General features: G+C 44.5%; 1 protein-coding gene across 1 annotated transcript; it reads left to right on the top strand.

Annotated features, from left to right (window-relative positions):
- Positions 1-8,411: 8,411 nt before the first annotated feature.
- LOC133890852 (CBL-interacting protein kinase 2) lies at positions 8,412-11,250 on the top strand. The gene is made up of 2 exons (XM_062331457.1): positions 8,412-8,628; positions 9,419-11,250. Exon 2 carries the CDS (start codon positions 9,747-9,749, stop codon positions 11,094-11,096), a length of 1,350 nt encoding a protein of 449 aa, XP_062187441.1. The 5' UTR covers positions 8,412-8,628; positions 9,419-9,746; the 3' UTR covers positions 11,097-11,250.
- Positions 11,251-17,619: the final 6,369 nt, after the last annotated feature.

Here is a 17,619-nt window from a genome sequence, read left to right as displayed (position 1 = left end):
CCCCTTTCTCAGACGACAAAATCTCACAAGCCTTGTGGCATATGCGGGTGGACAACAGTCCCGGCCCGAATGGCTTCAGCCCTGGTTTTTACAAATCCTTTTGGAACTAGTCATGGATAACATCAGGCACATGTTCGATGAATTCCATGTAGGGATCGCCAATCTAGAAAGCGTCAATCAGTCTTACATTGTTATCCTTCTGAAGAAAGATGACGTGACCACTACCAATGGAATTTGTCCTATCTCACTGTAGAACTTTGCCCCAAAGCTTCTGAGTAAGGCTCTCACGACTCGCCTCCAATTAGCAATCACGTCCTTCCTACCTGACTCCCAGACCAGATTTATCAAGGGACGCAATATCACTGAGAGCTTCATCCTTACCGCAGAGCTTGTCCAATGTTGTCAGAAGCGAAAGGTACCCACCGTAGCCCTCAAGCTGGATTTCAGAAAGGCCTTTGACCCCATCGAATGGTATGCGCTTGATATGATCCTCAAAACTCGTGGCTTTAATGACCAATGGTGCTGGTGGGTTCGTCACCTGTTGGAAATAGGTCGAACTATTGTCCTCTTTAATGGTGTACCTGGGAGGTGGATCCAATGCAAACAGGGGCTACAATAGCGACCCTCTTTCTCCATACCTCTTTCTCATTGTCACTGATGTGTTGCATCAACTGATCACAATAAATGGCTCCATTCGGCACCCTATCCTGCCCAACCACCCTTGCCCCATCATCCAATATGCGGATGACAATCTGATTCTGCTTCCAGCTGACCTTGAGCAAATGCAAACCCTAAAGACGAGTTTGACCTGCTTCAGTGTAGCCACTAGACTGCAGATAAACTACCAAAAGAGTACCTATGTTCCGATACATGTACTAGAAGATGAGGCTGCGAGACTTGCTGCTATTCTTGAACACACTGTATCTAGCTTCCCACAAACCTACCTCTAAGAAGAAACTGCCTGTTGTGGCCCTTGACTACCTGGCTGTCGAGGTACAACGTTAGATCCCTGCATGGCGCACGTAATTTCTAACGTTTAGGGGGGGGGGGGGCAGTTGACCTTGACAGAAGCTGTCCTCTGAGCCCTTCCTACCTATGATATGGCTATCTTCGAGCATGCTAAATCAACTGTGGAGAAGATTGATCAACCGTGCCGGGCTATGTTCTGGAAGGGAGCAAGTGAATGCAATGGTACTGATTGCCAAGTGGCTTGGGCCACAGCTTGTTGCCCAAAAGAAGACAACGGCTTGAGCCTCAAGGATTTACACTCTCAAAACCTTAGTTTGCTGCTCAAGTTCCTACATAAGCTCTCCACCAAGGAAAACACGCCTTGGACTCAGTGGGTCAACCAACACTACAAGCCTTTCCAAGCTAGGTTCCACACGTCGCCGACATACATGTCTAGTTGGAACACCCTTGCGCACCTCATGCCTCTCTAAATGGTAGTCACTTCTGTGGAGGTAGGGGACAGCAAAACCACCTTCTTCTGGTACGATGATTGGACCTCCCTAGGACCCCTCCATCGGGCCCTTCCGGCTGCCTTGCCACACTGCACTGCTAAAGACATCATGGTAGCTGAGGCACTGGCGGACGGTACTCTCAACCTAGAACTCTAGCCATGCCTCACGATCTTTGTCAGAGCGAACCTTGAAATGCTAAATGGTAATTTGGCCGCCCTATCTTTAAGAGACAACCCTGATGTCAGATGGATGAGAGGTGCAGGAGCACCAAGTTTCAAGACAGCCCTTACCTAAAAGATGATCTGTCGCCCCCCGGACAAGACACGTGCCTCCAGGAGTATAATTAGAACAACTTCACCCCCAAGAAGGTCCAAATCTTTTTCTGGATTCTGCGACATGGTAATACCCGAACCATGGCTTTCCTCCACTCGGTTGGTGTCGTCCCGAGTCCTTATTACCCTTACTGCCCCTCTATCCCAGAAACAATTGACCACCTCTTCGTTTCCTACCCTAGGATTACTGAACTGTGGAGCCACGTGATACCTGGTGCTGGGCCCGTAAGCTCACTAGACGCCCTCTGCCCACTGGTGTACTCCGCCTTCAATCAATGGCTTGTGCCTCTCCGCAACACGGTCATCCTGCTGCTGCTCTGGGTCACTTGGAAACGACGGAATCGCATGATCTTTGATGGGATCAACATGAACCTAGTGAACACCATGCAGCTACTTCGAGACCATCGCCGCCTCTGGGTCATTCGGGCTCTTCTTCGGTTAACATAGAGGCTGCGTTGGATTGGTGTGCTAACTTGATAGATGTAGTCAAATAAGGAAGCATCGCACCCCCCCCCCTTCTGTCCCTGTTGTAACTCCACCCACCTTGTGGTGGTACTTTTGTATTATATATGTCTCTGCCATTTTTGCAATGAGAAAAATTCAGATGGTTAACCCTAACGTTGTTTTTCCTAAAAAATCAAACTTCTGTGACTCTCAGTTCTCTGATATATATATATATATATATGTATGTATGTATGTATGTATGTATGTATGTATGTATGTATGTATGTATGTATATGTATATGTATATGTATGTGTGTGTGTCTGTTTTCATGTTTTTATTTTATTTTCAGCCTAGTTGGTTACTTGAGGTGAAAGCGCCAGGAAGGGACTGCTTTTGGCTGCTGGTTATGGAGATAAAACAACTAGGTTAGGTGCATTCTTCTCTAATTTGCAGTGCAGTTTCCAAGTCAAATTTCATCTCAATTTTTTCTTAAATTAATGAAACAATATGGTATGGCATATTCGCTACCGTTTCTAGTTTTGGTCAAATTGGATGGCTACTGTGATGCAGAAATGTTCTTAATAGACGAATGACAAAAAAAAAAATCAAATTGCCATGCTTATCTGTACCTCATTTGTTCTTGCAAGTCCAGAACAACTCCGTTCTATATAGATTCAGCACTGTGTCATCATCTGAGAACAGTTTTGTTTGCATCATGGTGAAAGCTTAGTTGCTTGTCTTTTTTGGACTGAATGATGTAGTACCCATGCCTGAAATATAAAGTAGAGCAGATATTTTCCAGTGCAATAGGTAATTGCCGACTGATTCGGACGGTTAACATTTGAGAAAGAAAGTCAAACATTTGCGAACATGGTTAGGATCCAATTGATTCCAATTGTCTCTAATAGTTGTCATTGATAAACAATTTAGTCTAAGCTGCTGAAAATGACTTGGTCTCTGCCACTTCATGACAATATGACATCATGGAAGGGAATGGCCACCAATGTGCAGAAACTTCTGAGAAAGGTTGCACATAGGTATTTGAGGTCATTTATCCTGCCTTTTTTTTTTATCAAAACGGACAACCAGAGGATTGCCGATCTTATATTAAAAAGAATAAAAGATAAGAGGAAATAAAAAGTCACAGTTTTGTGGCTGACACCATGAAAACAAAGAGAAAGCAACACGGCATAGCTGCCTGATCGTGCCTTTTTTTCTGTTCATTATTTTGTCTGACAAAACAGAGAGCACGCTTTCTCGAGAGGAAATTTTTTTGCAAGAGGAACCGGTGCTCTGAACTGGTCTTGTATGTACCTGTTCAAATTTTTCAGAGCCATTTAGCTTAGTAATTTTTTTTTCCCTGGAGGAGCCATTTAACCTGATTAGGTGATGCTCGACTCATCAAATTGTATTTTTTTAGGCCTTGATGTGATGACATGAGGCTTGATGGTGAGCAGTGGAAGGTCAGTCTCTGATGGATACCCAAGGGTCCAGGTGTCGAGCTGCCATTGGAGCCTAGCCTGCAGTATCAGGAAGGGAAAGGACAGTGTTGCCACCTGGATGCATGAGGCTCCCACAGTTCTATGGGAGCAAAGCCAAGATCATATGGTGTGGCTAGCATTCGTTGGCGTTCCTGTTCACAGCGAAAGCGTCTGGGGATCTGTCTACGGCGTAGAGTATCAGTTTATGAGCTTTGACAGCTACTACCATTCGATTGTGCAGCCCACAATTTGTGTGGTCTACAATTTGAGTGAAACATACTTGACCCAGGATCATCTGCATATGGGGCAGCTACTGCAACACCAATATGATACATGCGGTCCTTGCTGAGTTGCCGGTGATTCAGTTTGGAAGGCAGAAGATAGATTAAAGCAGCAACTGCAAGAGTTGCAGTTGCTAAGAAATATATCAGAATAGCAGTATTGCAATTTGGTTCGATGGATAGATGAAATCAGTCAACTCCGTGAATACTAATCACAACCACAGCAAGATGTGCACATGGTGCAACGCAAACAGATCGAAATGTTCAGTTCAGCCATGACGGTCTAAAAAAACCCGAAATGTTCAGAGAGACGCAGGCAGGACAGGACTGGTAAAAAAGAATCCCATGTTTCTGAATCCAGATCCAACGTCGTGTATCTCTAATGGCAGTTTGCACCACACTAGTTTAGAATGGCCTTGTTTGGAATGCCGCTGCTACTACACTGTCAGAGACGAGGACTGCATCCGGGACCGGGGGACCAAATTCGGCGAGCCATCGCAGCAGCGGCTTGTGGAGCGCCACCGGAGCAGGCCCGCGACAGGTGAAGAGGCACCCTCTTTTCCTGAGATTGCCAGGTTTCACAGAGCTCTGGTAGTGACGAAGAGGTCGACGTGCCATGTCCCAACAAATTGCATAGGCCCCAGTGGCTCCGTTTTCTCTGAGAAAAAAAAAAAATCTCCTTTCAGGATCTTGATTTTGAGTGACAGCCACAGGAAATTTGGTGGATTCTTGACTAAAGCGAGAATATTTATCTTTTGAATCAGAAAATCAAGGAATATCATCTGAAATCTGACCCAATTATTCATGCTCTTCATTACACTTAACAACAGTTTTGGATCAAAAACTTATCAACAGTAAAGCTATAGCTGGGATGGATTCTGCCCTCTCTCTAAGGGAAATTGTAATGCGCTCCCCTGCCACCGCGTCGCTCGTAAGGGCGGCTCGGGCGGCTCCATGCCCTTGGCGTCTCACCCCTGCCCTCCTCACCCCCTCACTGTTTTGACCGCCCAGGAAGTGGCTCGGGACAAGGCCATCTCATTCGTTGACGTTATTGTGCGTCCGGTTAAGTGGGTAGGTGCCCCTAGCCTTGAGCCATAACATGATGCAAAGCGGGCAGTACTCATGCTCACACGACGTGACGGGAGCGCTTGCCCCAGGCTTTAGCTCATCCATGCACACGGCGTTGTTGCGCCCCGTGTCGCGGTCCGTGATGGCGGGCAGGGGTGCAGGGGAGCCGCGGAGCCCGACCGCCGGGTGGCAAGTGTCGAGGAGCATGCTGGCGTCCACGAAGTCAACGATGGCCTCGAGTGTGGTGGTGGGGGTGCCACAGCAAGCGCAGTCGGCGGCAGGTTCCACCTACGTGAGAGGTCTGCGGAGGTGACTACTTGCGTTTGCACTTGAAAGATGCCTCCATGCCGTTGTTGCCTTGGCCGTTGTTGGGTTTCCGGCTGCTGGCCTTGCCGTGGACACGGTGCAGAGTTCGGCTTCGCAGGGGCGGCCGGTGGACGCGATGGCGATGATGGCTCTCCCAGCGGCGTTCCGGTTCAAGCGGGACCTCACCACGAGTTCATCGTGTGCTGGCCATTTGTTTGTGGTGCTGTGTTGTGTGCATGTTTGAGTGCGTCCCATTTTGCAGGTGGAAGGACGATGTCATTCTCAGCGCTGTGTGTGCAGTTCATGGTTGCTGAACCCCATTTACTGTCATCGGAGTTCCATCCCGTCTTGTGTCGCTGCCGGGTTCCTCCCTTGCTTGATCTCTCTACTCTCTCAGATTTGGCTTGCGGGGAGCCTGGTGGCACAGTGGTTTCAGGGACGGGGTAGGTACGAGGCATTGTGCGGCTGCTGCCAAAAGCTAGGTGGGATGGGGAGACGTAGGGGAAAGCTTTGCCCGCCTTTTTGCCAGTGCTAACGATAGCAACGTCCTTGGGCGCCGCTCTCCTCCCTTGAGGCGTTGTCGTGACTTTCTCCCTTGTCCCACCCGTGGGGATTCTCCAGGTGAAAGCCCTATCCGTGCTTTCGGACGTGGCAACGACTGCACTTAAACATCGTGTCCTCCTCGAAGACATCACATTGGAAATCTATCACAATTTTTGGTGGCTGCCGGCCTCTTGGTGCAACTTTGGTCAATTTGGTGATGGCTTTGGTCGTGGTCTGCTTTGGAAATCGGAGCTGTTGTGTCCTTTGAGATGAGCTGGGCAACGATGACCAGCGCCAGACCCCACTATTGTACAGCTGTGTTGAGTGGTTGAACCTGTAGTTGATCAGTTGTATGATTTTCGAGTCCGGTTTCCCTCATAAACTGTATCAATTCTCTTCTTCTAATATAAAATCAGCAATGCTCGTGCCGTCCTTTCAAAGAAAAAAAAGCTATAGTTGGGATAGAAATCAAGAGGAGGCTTGTCACTCGTTCACTAGGACGTGATTGGTTGCACACAAATACTGTTGCCCGTATGAACCGTATACGCAGGCTGAGGGAAAGCAGACTGAGTGGAGTAATATTAGTTGAAAAGAAGAATACTTGGTTGGTTGTATTTGTCTGTACATGCTAAATTGGGTTTTTATTTGATTGACTAAATCTGAGGTCACATGAGCGGATACAAAATCTAATATTCTGATTGGTTGTTCGTATGAATGTGATTTTGTAACATAGACAAGTGAATCCACCTGTATGAGCGGTGCATCCACCGGGCTAAGCTGCGGACGTACATTTGCATTCACCCGACCAAACTAAAATAATACATACAGACAACTAAACGTATTTTTCTCTAAAATTATACACATTCACTAAACCTGAATATATTCGTACCGATAACCAATCATCCCTAACAGCTCAAGGAACAAGCCACTGCCTACATTAGGTCAGGGTGGGTGGGAGTCATTTACAAGCTGACATCACGTTCGTCTCTAGAGAATCCAAGCGGCGATGAAGGGTCCATGCTGAACGCGGCATAGGATGGTCCCTCTCTGGCTTCATTTTCCGTGGAGTCACATTCTTCGCTCTTCAGTGGTGTGCACATCTCCGGTAAAAGAGTGAGAATCAGATCTTGGTCACCTAGGGAAAGGCTGTCCATTCATTCATTCGCAAACCAAAGCAACCTCGGTGCAACACCATTCCCTTCTTCTTTTGCAGAAAAAAAAAAGCATCTGAAAACTGCATCTCTCTCTAATAAGTATCTACTACTTGCGATCGCAAATTTATTCGTACCTCTCTTGCAAGAAGATCTTGATCTAATTGGCTTAATGATGCTAGATCAAGGCGAGCGATGCTGTGCCTGGAACAGAATGAAACTCATGGACATGCCATCGACATTGCAGCCTCCGATGGAGCGGCACAACCGAGAGTGAGCAAGAAATTGACGAGTAAAGCACATCAGGTTAGGCTGCATCCTCCGGTGACCTAACGATTAACTGTTTTTAGCGGACGCGTGGTACAGTGCACACACCCTGCACTGCACGTCACAGCAACACTTATAGGGTCCGTCATTGGCCCTAGAAAAGGAGGAGCTGACCGGCAGAAGCAAGGTATCCTAGCATGTCCGGGCCCAAATAATGGCTTATAATATAGTAGTTTTTCCCTCTAATCTTAATAATTCATGTCAAGATACTATTATGGAATTATGTGAACCCACGTAACTACTACTCCCTCCGGTAAAAATGTTTTACGTTTTGGACATGATACGATATTTGATGTGTACTTTTGATCACTATTTTTTTAAATATATTTATAAAATCTAATAAATTTATGATATTATGAAAGTATTTTTCAAAAAAAATCTACACATATAATTTTTACATTAAATATTTTGAAAATTATTGATAGTCAATTTTTAAGAATTCAACCAAACTTTATCAAAACGTCAAATATTCATGATTGGAGGAAGTATATTTTTTTGTGAATTGCGAGAAGCACCTTAGCTGTAGAGTATAGTGAAATAAATAGAGTAGTACTCCCTCCGGTCATACGCTCTGGTCATAAATACTTATCGTTTTTATTTTTTCACGATCAAAACAATTTTAACCATTATTTTTTATTAAAATATTATATATATCTAATAAAAATATAATATTATGAAAATATTTTTAAGATAAATCTACCAGTGTTATTTTTATATTTCAAAACTAAATATTTTAAAATTTATTGACTGTCAAAGTTTTAAAAATTTAATCAGATATTAATCAAAGTGAAAATTATTTATAATTGGAGGGCGTAATGTCATCGTTCTTCTAGAACGATAGCAAGCTGCAGTCCTGGCCTGAACATGGCATGTTTCTAATCGAAGCCTGGTTGTGAAGCCACACTGATTGCTAACGGCGAGTAGTCACGTGAGGCAGGCAGGAAGGCAACAATAATTAGGACAGGCCGCGGGAGGTATCTCAAAGGAATATCCCCGGTCCCGGCGTATAAAACCGGCGGCCCCGAACGCTCTGCCTTCTGCCGCACAACACACTACCGACCGAGCTCGAGCCAGCCCACCCATCATCACCAAAGGCAAAGCCGGTCACTTCCGGCGAACGCATCTCCTCGCCCTCCTCGATCCGTCTACCATCTCCTGGGCTTCTTCTCGGAGCGAGGGATCAGCTGCCCCGGCTCCGGTCCTCTTCGCGTCCTCAGCCGTCGGGGTTGATTTGGTACTACTCTTCTACTCTCTCTCTCTCTCTCTCTCTCTCTCTCTCTCTCTGATGATGATGATGATGATGATGTTTTTCATTTGATCCGCTGTGATGTTCGTGATTCGTCTGTGCACGCAAAACTCGATCTTTAGGGGTCACGGTTTTAAGGATTCAGTGTGCTTAGGAACAGAGAATTTTTTTTGAAGAAAAGGGAACAGTGACATTTAAAAATAATAATTGTTCATGTTACTTGCCCCGTTTATAGCCTGGGAGTTGGTTAGATGTGTGTCTCTAGATTTCGTCTATTCCTTGTGCTCTTGGTTCTGAACGCGATGTAATTTAATAGGTGATGCAAATCTGAATGATGTTCAATATTAGAAATAAAATATCGATTTTTTACGGAACGGATGCATCCCGTGGGATCTGTCTTTCCCGCCGCGCAAAGATTCGATTAGTCATGCTAAAACATTTCGTTTCACGGCTCTGTCTTTCTACAGCTGTGGACTTGTCGGAGTGAACTTTTAGATATTGCAAACCTAGTATCCTGTATCCTCCCGTAGTGTATGTGGAGAATTTTTGCATCACCTAGCTGTTTTAGAAAAATTGGACATTTGCTTCTGTTTGAAGTTTTTGAGTTAACACCCTTCATAGTCTGGTTAGGAAGAGAAGAATTACCTTTTCTTGATCATGCTTGTCGGAAGTATCCATTCTTTTGCTTAAAACTTTGTAATTTGAGTTGGATTTCTTTGACTGCCAAGTAGTTCTATGAGGTTTTGACTGACCTGTCATGCCTTCTCTCTTTTGGCAGTACTGGGCTTTCCATAAGAAGGAAACACCTTAGGGAATGCAGAAAGATGTGCTTGCATGTTAGAGAGCTACCGTGCGAGGAAATAGGCAGGGTAGCCGCCCATATTTCTTCTTTGGCAGCTCTTGATGACATTGGGGCACAAGAATATACGCAGCTCTTGCTCCTTGTGCTTTCGCACAATGGGGTTCGACGTGGCATCTCAGCCATCATCTTAGATCACCATCTTGGCGGAGACGGTTGAAGTTTTCTAACACCTGCAGGCTCCTTGGTAGCCCACAGCAAGTCTTTGGGTCGGTGCCTTTTGTGTACATAGCATACATCTGGTACGATGACCGAGCACAAAGGAAATGTTTTGATGCAAAGGTATGAGATGGGGAAATTGCTTGGGCAAGGGACTTTTGCCAAGGTTTATCATGCTCGTAACACTGAGACTTCAGAAAGTGTTGCAATCAAGGTGATTGACAAGGATAAGGTTATGAAAGTTGGGCTCATCGATCAGATCAAGCGAGAGATTTCTGTGATGAAGTTGGTGAGGCATCCAAATATTGTGCAGTTATATGAGGTCATGGCTACCAAAACCAAGATATACTTTGTGTTGGAGCATGTGAGAGGCGGAGAGTTGTTCAACAAAGTTCAGCGAGGAAGGCTCAAGGAAGATGCTGCTCGAAAGTACTTCCAACAGCTGATTTGCGCGGTGGACTTCTGCCACAGCAGGGGTGTTTACCACCGTGATTTGAAGCCAGAAAATCTTCTTCTTGATGAGAATAGCAATTTGAAGGTTTCAGATTTCGGTCTAAGCGCACTTGCTGAATGCAAAAGACAAGATGGCCTGCTCCACACAACCTGTGGCACACCTGCTTATGTTGCTCCAGAAGTGATCAATAGAAAAGGTTATGATGGTGCAAAGGCTGACATATGGTCTTGTGGGGTGATCCTCTTTGTGCTATTGGCTGGATATCTCCCGTTCCATGATAAAAATTTGATGAATATGTACAAGAAGATTGGGAAAGCAGAATTCAAATGTCCGAGATGGTTTTCTACAGATGTTCGAAGGCTTTTGCTGCGGATTCTTGAACCTAACCCAAGTACAAGGATCTCAATGGAACAAATCATGGAGAATCCATGGTTTAGGAAAGGTCTAGATGCAAAGCTACTCAGCCATCATTTACAAACAAAGGACGCTCCTCCCGTGGACATGAATGCAAATTTGGATTTCTTGAGTACCGACGTAATAACAGAGAGCAAGCAACAAGAGGCAAGGAAGCCCACCAACTTGAATGCATTTGATATAATTTCTCTATCAACTGGATTGGACCTCTCCGGTATGTTTGAAGAATCTGACAAGAGAGAGTCCAAATTCACGTCCACCAGCACAGCCTCGACGATCGTATCGAAGATTGAGGATATTGCGAAAAGCTTGCGGTTGAAGCTCACAAAGAAGGATGGTGGTTTGTTTAAGATGGAAGGTTCCAAGCTTGGAAGGAAAGGGGTGATGGGTATTGATGCTGAGATATTCGAGGTTACCCCGAACTTCCATCTTGTGGAGTTAAAGAAGACAAATGGTGATACTCTGGAGTACCAGAAGGTATTGAACCAAGAGATGAGGCCAGCGCTGAAGGACATAGTATGGGCTTGGCAAGGCGAGCAACCCAAGCAGCAACAGCAGCAGTCCTATTAAAAACTGAGACAACATTTTGTATCTTGATGCAATTTCCGATCGTTCATGTATTTATGTAGTTTTTACTCATTCTTTCGTTTTTGTTCCCCTTGTATTATCAATATAATTTCCTGTGTTATGTGAGGAAGATTTTATTTGAAGGCATGATTGTGTATATGGAGGATCGAGAATGACGATTATAGGGGTAAATAGGTGTTTTATATTTTTTTTATGAAATAGATAATTTATTTCATTCTTTATGTCTTTGTGCATAAGTAAAAAGATAGTCACTGAAAGAAGTAACTTTTTAAGTTGATGATCTAGAGGTAAGAGGATTCAAGATTCTTTTAAATATATGAGTATATGAATGTTTATGCTTCTAGCGATCAGAAGAATAACTTTTTAAAGTTAAAAAATCACAACTTAAAGGTAAAAATGAAAAATTAATAAGAAAAAAAAACTTGTAAATTTTTAAGGGAATCATTAGAGAGACTTAGTAGGTGAGGAATTCAAGCATATACAAAAATATAAACTTCATTACTTAAAGAGGTTAAACCTATTTTAAGCGGATTACAATAATTTTCTTTCAAAAATTCTCACATATTACATAAGCTAAGCACTCATCTTCTTCTCCTCTAAAACTTTAGCACTAGGCTCTCTAATAGGTGACACAAGAGGTTCAAGTAGCTGATTCAAGTCCTTCTATACCCTATCCTTCTATTTATAGGTCTAAAAAATTTGATCCATAAGTTTCCTATTTTTTTTCCAAAATATCACTCTCTTGTAGTACACTATTACCTACCATTCGAGTGTATTTTATTCTATTTTCTTCTCCATTCATCGGACACTTGTTGCGCTTTCACGACTTAGTTCCGTCTCGATGCAAGCTTCGTGATGGTGCTATGTACTCGTTCAGTCCCTCCATAGTTTTAAGGCCAAACAACGAAACCCTAGCATGCTTCTTAAAGTGTGACTAGTCGTCACTTTCTTCCACCTGAAATGAGCGCTCCGATGATGACGTGTGTCCTCTGTTTTGCAATCTTTACCGTCAACAAGTCTCTCCCACTCCCAATCCCTCGAACCGCCTTGTCACTTACACCGGCATCCCCTTTACTTGATTTTGTCAACACATTAGTCTTTATCCTCCGTTTCATACTTTGATTGACCTCCACGTGTACAGCTAGGATCATCCTCGACTCCGTCCGGCCTTCTTGATCGTCCGGCACCAAGCCTCCCGCTTAACCTCAATCCTCCCGCCATCAACCGCTAAGTTGCATCCATCACATGTACATCATGAGACAAGCAAACATATTTTTCCAACTCCAAACCAAGTTAGTTCAAAACCAAAATTACAAATCCTCCGTTCAAAATACATTGTACTGAAAATATGAACACTGGATGATCCGACGTGTTTTGCCTTTGAACACCGGATCATCCGGTGAGTGTAGCACTATCTATTCCAGAAAAAAAGTGTTTTCTACAAGAAAAGGTCTGGTGAAAGCTTCAGGTGATCTTATGCTCATCATCGAATAATCTGACGTGTGCAAATCCACCGAGCCACCCTTCTGCAACCTCTCCGCAACAAAATGTTTGGTAGAAGTTTCCGGTGATCTCATGTCCATCACTGAATAATCCAGTGTGTGCAAATCCACCGAAACACCCTTCTGCAACCTCTCTGCAACATAAGGTCCGGCGATATCCTCTGATGCTCACACTGAAACGCCGAACTATCCAGTGTTTGCTCCCTTTTCTTCTTCAGTACTGAAAAATGCTCCGATGCTCACTTTATTGTACCATCGAATTATCCAGTGTAGTCAAGAACTAACACACCAGATGTTTTGGTAAAGCGTTTTTCTGGACTCTGAAACAATTTGTTCAAATTCAAACTTTAATTAGCCATAAACAAGAACACGTACAAACAAGCTCATGCCGACCAAAACCATCTCAAATTTAACTTGTTAGTGACTCATCATATGCAAAACAATACACATTTCAACTTGGTATCTCAGTATACGTTACTAATTTTATGCTGTGGCAAATTTAAAGCTTACATATACTACCCTATTTATTTATTGTGATTCAAAACTGAGCGATGATTTCAACCAGAAACAATATATACTTCCGGAAATTGCTTGAATCTCCTTTCTCTGGGGCATAGTTTCAAACGGGTACAGGTTTGAGAGTGAGCTTTGCAGGATCTAGTTCTCTGAGTTGGAAAATGAATTCCTAATAATAGCTTGAGGTACCCCCTCAAAGGTTTTTTTACATTCATGAGTACACACTTCCAGCATAATTACTCCGTTTGAAGTTTTCCATGGAGGATGCTTTTGTGCCCGTGAAACTTGTTCACAATTTGTTTTGCTTAACAGTTGGTGTTCACCATGATTAAATCCATCCATCTTTTAATTTTTTTAAACTCCGGATGATATTGTTAAAAATGTTATCTTGGTGCATGGTTGTTTTGTATAAAACTAAGAAGATGTGCCTTTTATTTTAGATAAGTTTTCTTTAGTGGGTGAGTATACAGGAAAGTTGTGCTGCCATGGCCCATAGATAACTGGAAGCTTTGTCCACTCTGCACAGTTTTTCTGTTTAGGCACTACTGTTTGTCTTAATTCAAGCGATAGGTCAGAAGTTGCAGATGGCTTGTTGAGTAGACTTATTTGTTGCTGTAGTTATATGATTAGCAAGAAGCTAGTAAAAAAGATGCATATACTATAGGCAGGTACAGTTTATTTTGCGGCGCAAGCGCACCTGAGGCTAGATTCATGCATTCCTGTGGTTGTTTTTTTGTGATAATTCATGACTCCACCTACCTGGCAGTACTATTGAAATAATTGATAGATGTGATGAATCTGGACCATTATGCAAGTTGTTCATTTGCATTTGTCATGCTTTAGAACTTGTGGTTGAAGGCCAACTGTAAGTTTACTTGTTAGATAGTTCAGACAATTGGTAAAGTCTGTGTTCCTTGGAAATAAAGAAAAAGAGATGCCGAGTACCGGTAGCTTTCTTTCTCAGATGAGCACGCTATTTACAAGTCTATGTTTGATCTGAAAAATGTTACCAAAAGCATATGCCATATGGGGCGAAGTTAATTTACAGTGACCAAGGAAAGAAATTGTCGTTTGTCAAGTGATCAGAACATAGCACACATGTATAACAATTTTCTTTTCTTTTTTCTATTGTTTTGAAACGACTGTATATCCATTTTCAATTATTGATTATTTGATTGCTGATCGGTTCCATGATTTGCTTGCTCCTTTGCTTTCTTGTGAGCAGGACACCTTTTCCAACCTAACACAGAAAACAATTCCAGAGCTCTCTTTCGAACCAAACTGATAGCTCGGTACTTATTTAGCAACTTGGCAATGCTTTGTCCTCAAGCACCCTGGCCAGCAAATGAAGGCTCAAGTGGAGGCGAAGAAGGTTCATTATTCAACCGTTCAGGAGCGCACTTGGTTTTCATTTCTTTCATGGCCGTCCCGTTTCCTGCGTCTTGGTCGAGTCTGATGGTACCGGATGGAAGAGTTGAGGCCCTCGCCTCCACCATCGTCAAGATCCGACGTTTCTCATCGCTTCAAGTTTTGGTTGTTGGACTGCTCAATTCAACGAACATTTACCAAACTTCCAAAACGGTACTGTTCGACTTGGGCTCTTTCGAGACAGCCGCAGTTATCCTCGACCGGTAAAAACGAGGAGTGGAATCAAAATGAGTGAAGCTTGGCTCGCAGCCAATGACCTGCAGTGCCGTTCAGGCATGCCCGATTGGCCTGAAAACTTGCCGGGTTGCTGCCACTGGAGCTGGAAAAACGAGTGTTTACCTCACCGTCACCAGGTACACGACGGCTGGCGGGGTGTTGCATTCAGTGGGCTGGTGAACCTCGCTTCCTGAAACCACTTCCCTCCCTGCTCCGATTGTTTTGTTGCAATGATTGCAGGTTCTGTTGCTTTCAGCGGTTCAGACGACGAGAGACAGTGGGCGTGCATGATGATGCATCAGATCAGGGTGATGGGGGATGAACAGGGCGGTAGGTCGGCAGATCTGTGTAACTGCGCTGGAAGAGGCTGCAAGACAAGGTGATTGATTGAGGAATATACGAGAATCAGTACAATTAGTTGCTCAGGAATCCTGAAAAAAAAAATCATGTATTCAAAGTCCAAACGAGGCCTAAACAGTTTACTCTTTGTACCAACTTTAGATGCGTAAATTCCGGGCAGCGATCAATTTTGTCCTCCCTTGCTGTAAATACTTGTGCGTAGAGCAAATTTTCACGGCTGTTGACGTGCGAAGGCTGGAGCAGCTCGGGGCGCTCCGCCATGGGTCCAGGCCGCTTCTCCACCCCGCGCAGGCCGCAAGCACAGGGCACGAGGTTGCCTGCAAGCAAGACCGGGGGACGCCCCCCGCCGCCAACGCCTCGTCTCCACGGCCTGCCTCTCCAATTCATGCGAGCTGCGCCGCGCCGCCCACGCGTTAGTTTTCCAGGGGCACAACGCCGGGCCGTCATCTGCGGTTTGGGCTGAACGTGAAGTAGGAGGCCGCCGCGAGCGACCCGATTCTGCTAGTGCTACGAGGCCGGCACACCGCCCGCGGCAGCCTCCACGGGCTGGCAAACCTAAGGCCGATCCTTTTGCGTCTTTTTTATTTTATATTTCCTAAAACAAAAAATTATAAAAATAGGCATCTATTTGGAAAAATCACACATCTAATTTCTTGTCGCCCGTTACAAGGGTGACAAAGACATGTCGTCTTTCCAACAAATAACAGGTCGACATAGCTTGCCAGGTGAACAGGCCTCGCTACTCGTTGCCTGTTGGAAGATTGACATGACGTGTCACCCATTAAAAGTGTGGCAAGTTCATATCATCCATCAAAGACGACATGTACCTGTATTTGATTTTTTTAAATAGAAATTTATGATTTTTGAAAAAATGTGTTTAGATATTTTAAAAATTGGATTACTTGGACGAGGATAGTAAAAGCCAGTAATTTGATTCATACAAAGTTTGCGATACATAGCTGTAAATATACAAGGCCAGAGATTGAAAATGGATTCTACTGCGTGGAGCGGGGATATTCCCCCCTTCTCTCACGTGCTGCTTCGTGCTTCTCTTCTTTCTGGTGATACAAGAGAGGTTGTCGTCTCTGAAGTTCAGCCTCATGCCTCCTTAAAATGACCTCCTAGAGGCGGCATTCCTCCTCCCTCTTTTGAAGCTCCTCAGCCTATCGCTTGTGTTCCTATTCTTACCGCTGACATCCCGCTCACATCGCAGGATAGAAGCTGAAAAAATAAATCAGGTGTACGATATTAACATAGTAGAATAAGATAGGCACAATATCTAATAGTAGCAACGTACTCCATAAACTAATCCCTAAACCCCAATTGTATCCCCATCTCGGGATGATCCCCTATACACATATGGCCTTGACACCTTGTGACCTCGCGCTCTTACGTGTCTGCTAAGTATGTGAGCGGGTCCGACAGGATAACTGTTTGCAAATGCCGGCTGCTGGGAGTTGATGGCGCGTAGTCCTCTTGGGTTTGCTTTTGTGCCTACGGGATGTGTGCCGTCGAAATAGGAGGGCTCGATCGTCCTGCATCAGGCCGAAGATGTACTGAAACCAAGCACGTTGTACAAGAACCCTCAATGATGATCCGCTCCATGTACTCTGTTGTCGCTTGCACATCCTCAAAATCTTCGATCTCTACATGTAGTTTATAGAGAAAAACATGTTAGCACCAATTGCGAATAAGAAATTTATAAATTATATAATGTATTCTTAGTTGAGGTACCTGGATCTCTAGTAGGGACATGAGATGAGGACGCACCGACATCTATGAAAGACGGCATGGAGGAGATGCCACTGTAGTGCTCACCTGTGCCGATATAAGACGGCTTGGAAGAGCTACCACCGTAGTGCCCACCAGTGCCGATGTAACACAGTCTTGAGGAGCTACCGCCTTAGTGCTCAGCATACATCAGATGTAGTCGCAGGTGAGGCAAAGCCGTTAACATCGCTGAGGGGCGAGGAGGCCAAACAAGAGGCATCTGAGCCATCCGAGCAATGGGGGTCCGTTGAGCAATGTCCGTAGTGGACCTACAAGTAAACTTCCTCATGATCTTCTATGGCTTCTCATAGATCCTATCAAATGCGCCACGTAACTTAGAGGCAGGGACATCTATCCCACTATCTGGTTGCTCACGGTTAGACCTGGACTCCACCACTATCTGGTGAAGTAGGTCCCTTTACAAATAATTGTTACGTAGGTTGACACAAGTGATTTGTAAGTTAAATTTAGGGTACAACTATTTTTGGTGTTGAAGATACATACTGCCAACGACTATTTCTGGTCTCTATGCACCGGGTATGCATCCCGCATGTGCGTTGCATGAGTCGGCACCTCGGACGGTGTGTATGTGACCCAGGTCCATGTTCGAGACAGAAACCAGGCCAAATACTCTGCAGATGACTCATCAAAGTGCGTACGATCCTCATCAATGATGTCATCTAGGGCCTCGTCCCAACGCTGCATCCACAACT

The sequence above is a fragment of the Phragmites australis genome, chromosome 14 (genome assembly GCF_958298935.1).
Source record: "Phragmites australis chromosome 14, lpPhrAust1.1, whole genome shotgun sequence".
Taxonomy (NCBI): Eukaryota; Viridiplantae; Streptophyta; class Magnoliopsida; order Poales; family Poaceae; genus Phragmites; species Phragmites australis.
The sequence above is the reverse complement of the archived record's forward strand: the minus strand, read 5'-3'. Positions and strand labels throughout refer to the sequence as shown.

Bases quoted from the DNA above. Each gene is read 5' to 3' on its own strand.
- LOC133890852 (XM_062331457.1), top strand. From the start codon at position 9,747: ATGACCGAGCACAAAGGAAATGTTTTGATGCAAAGGTATGAGATGGGG.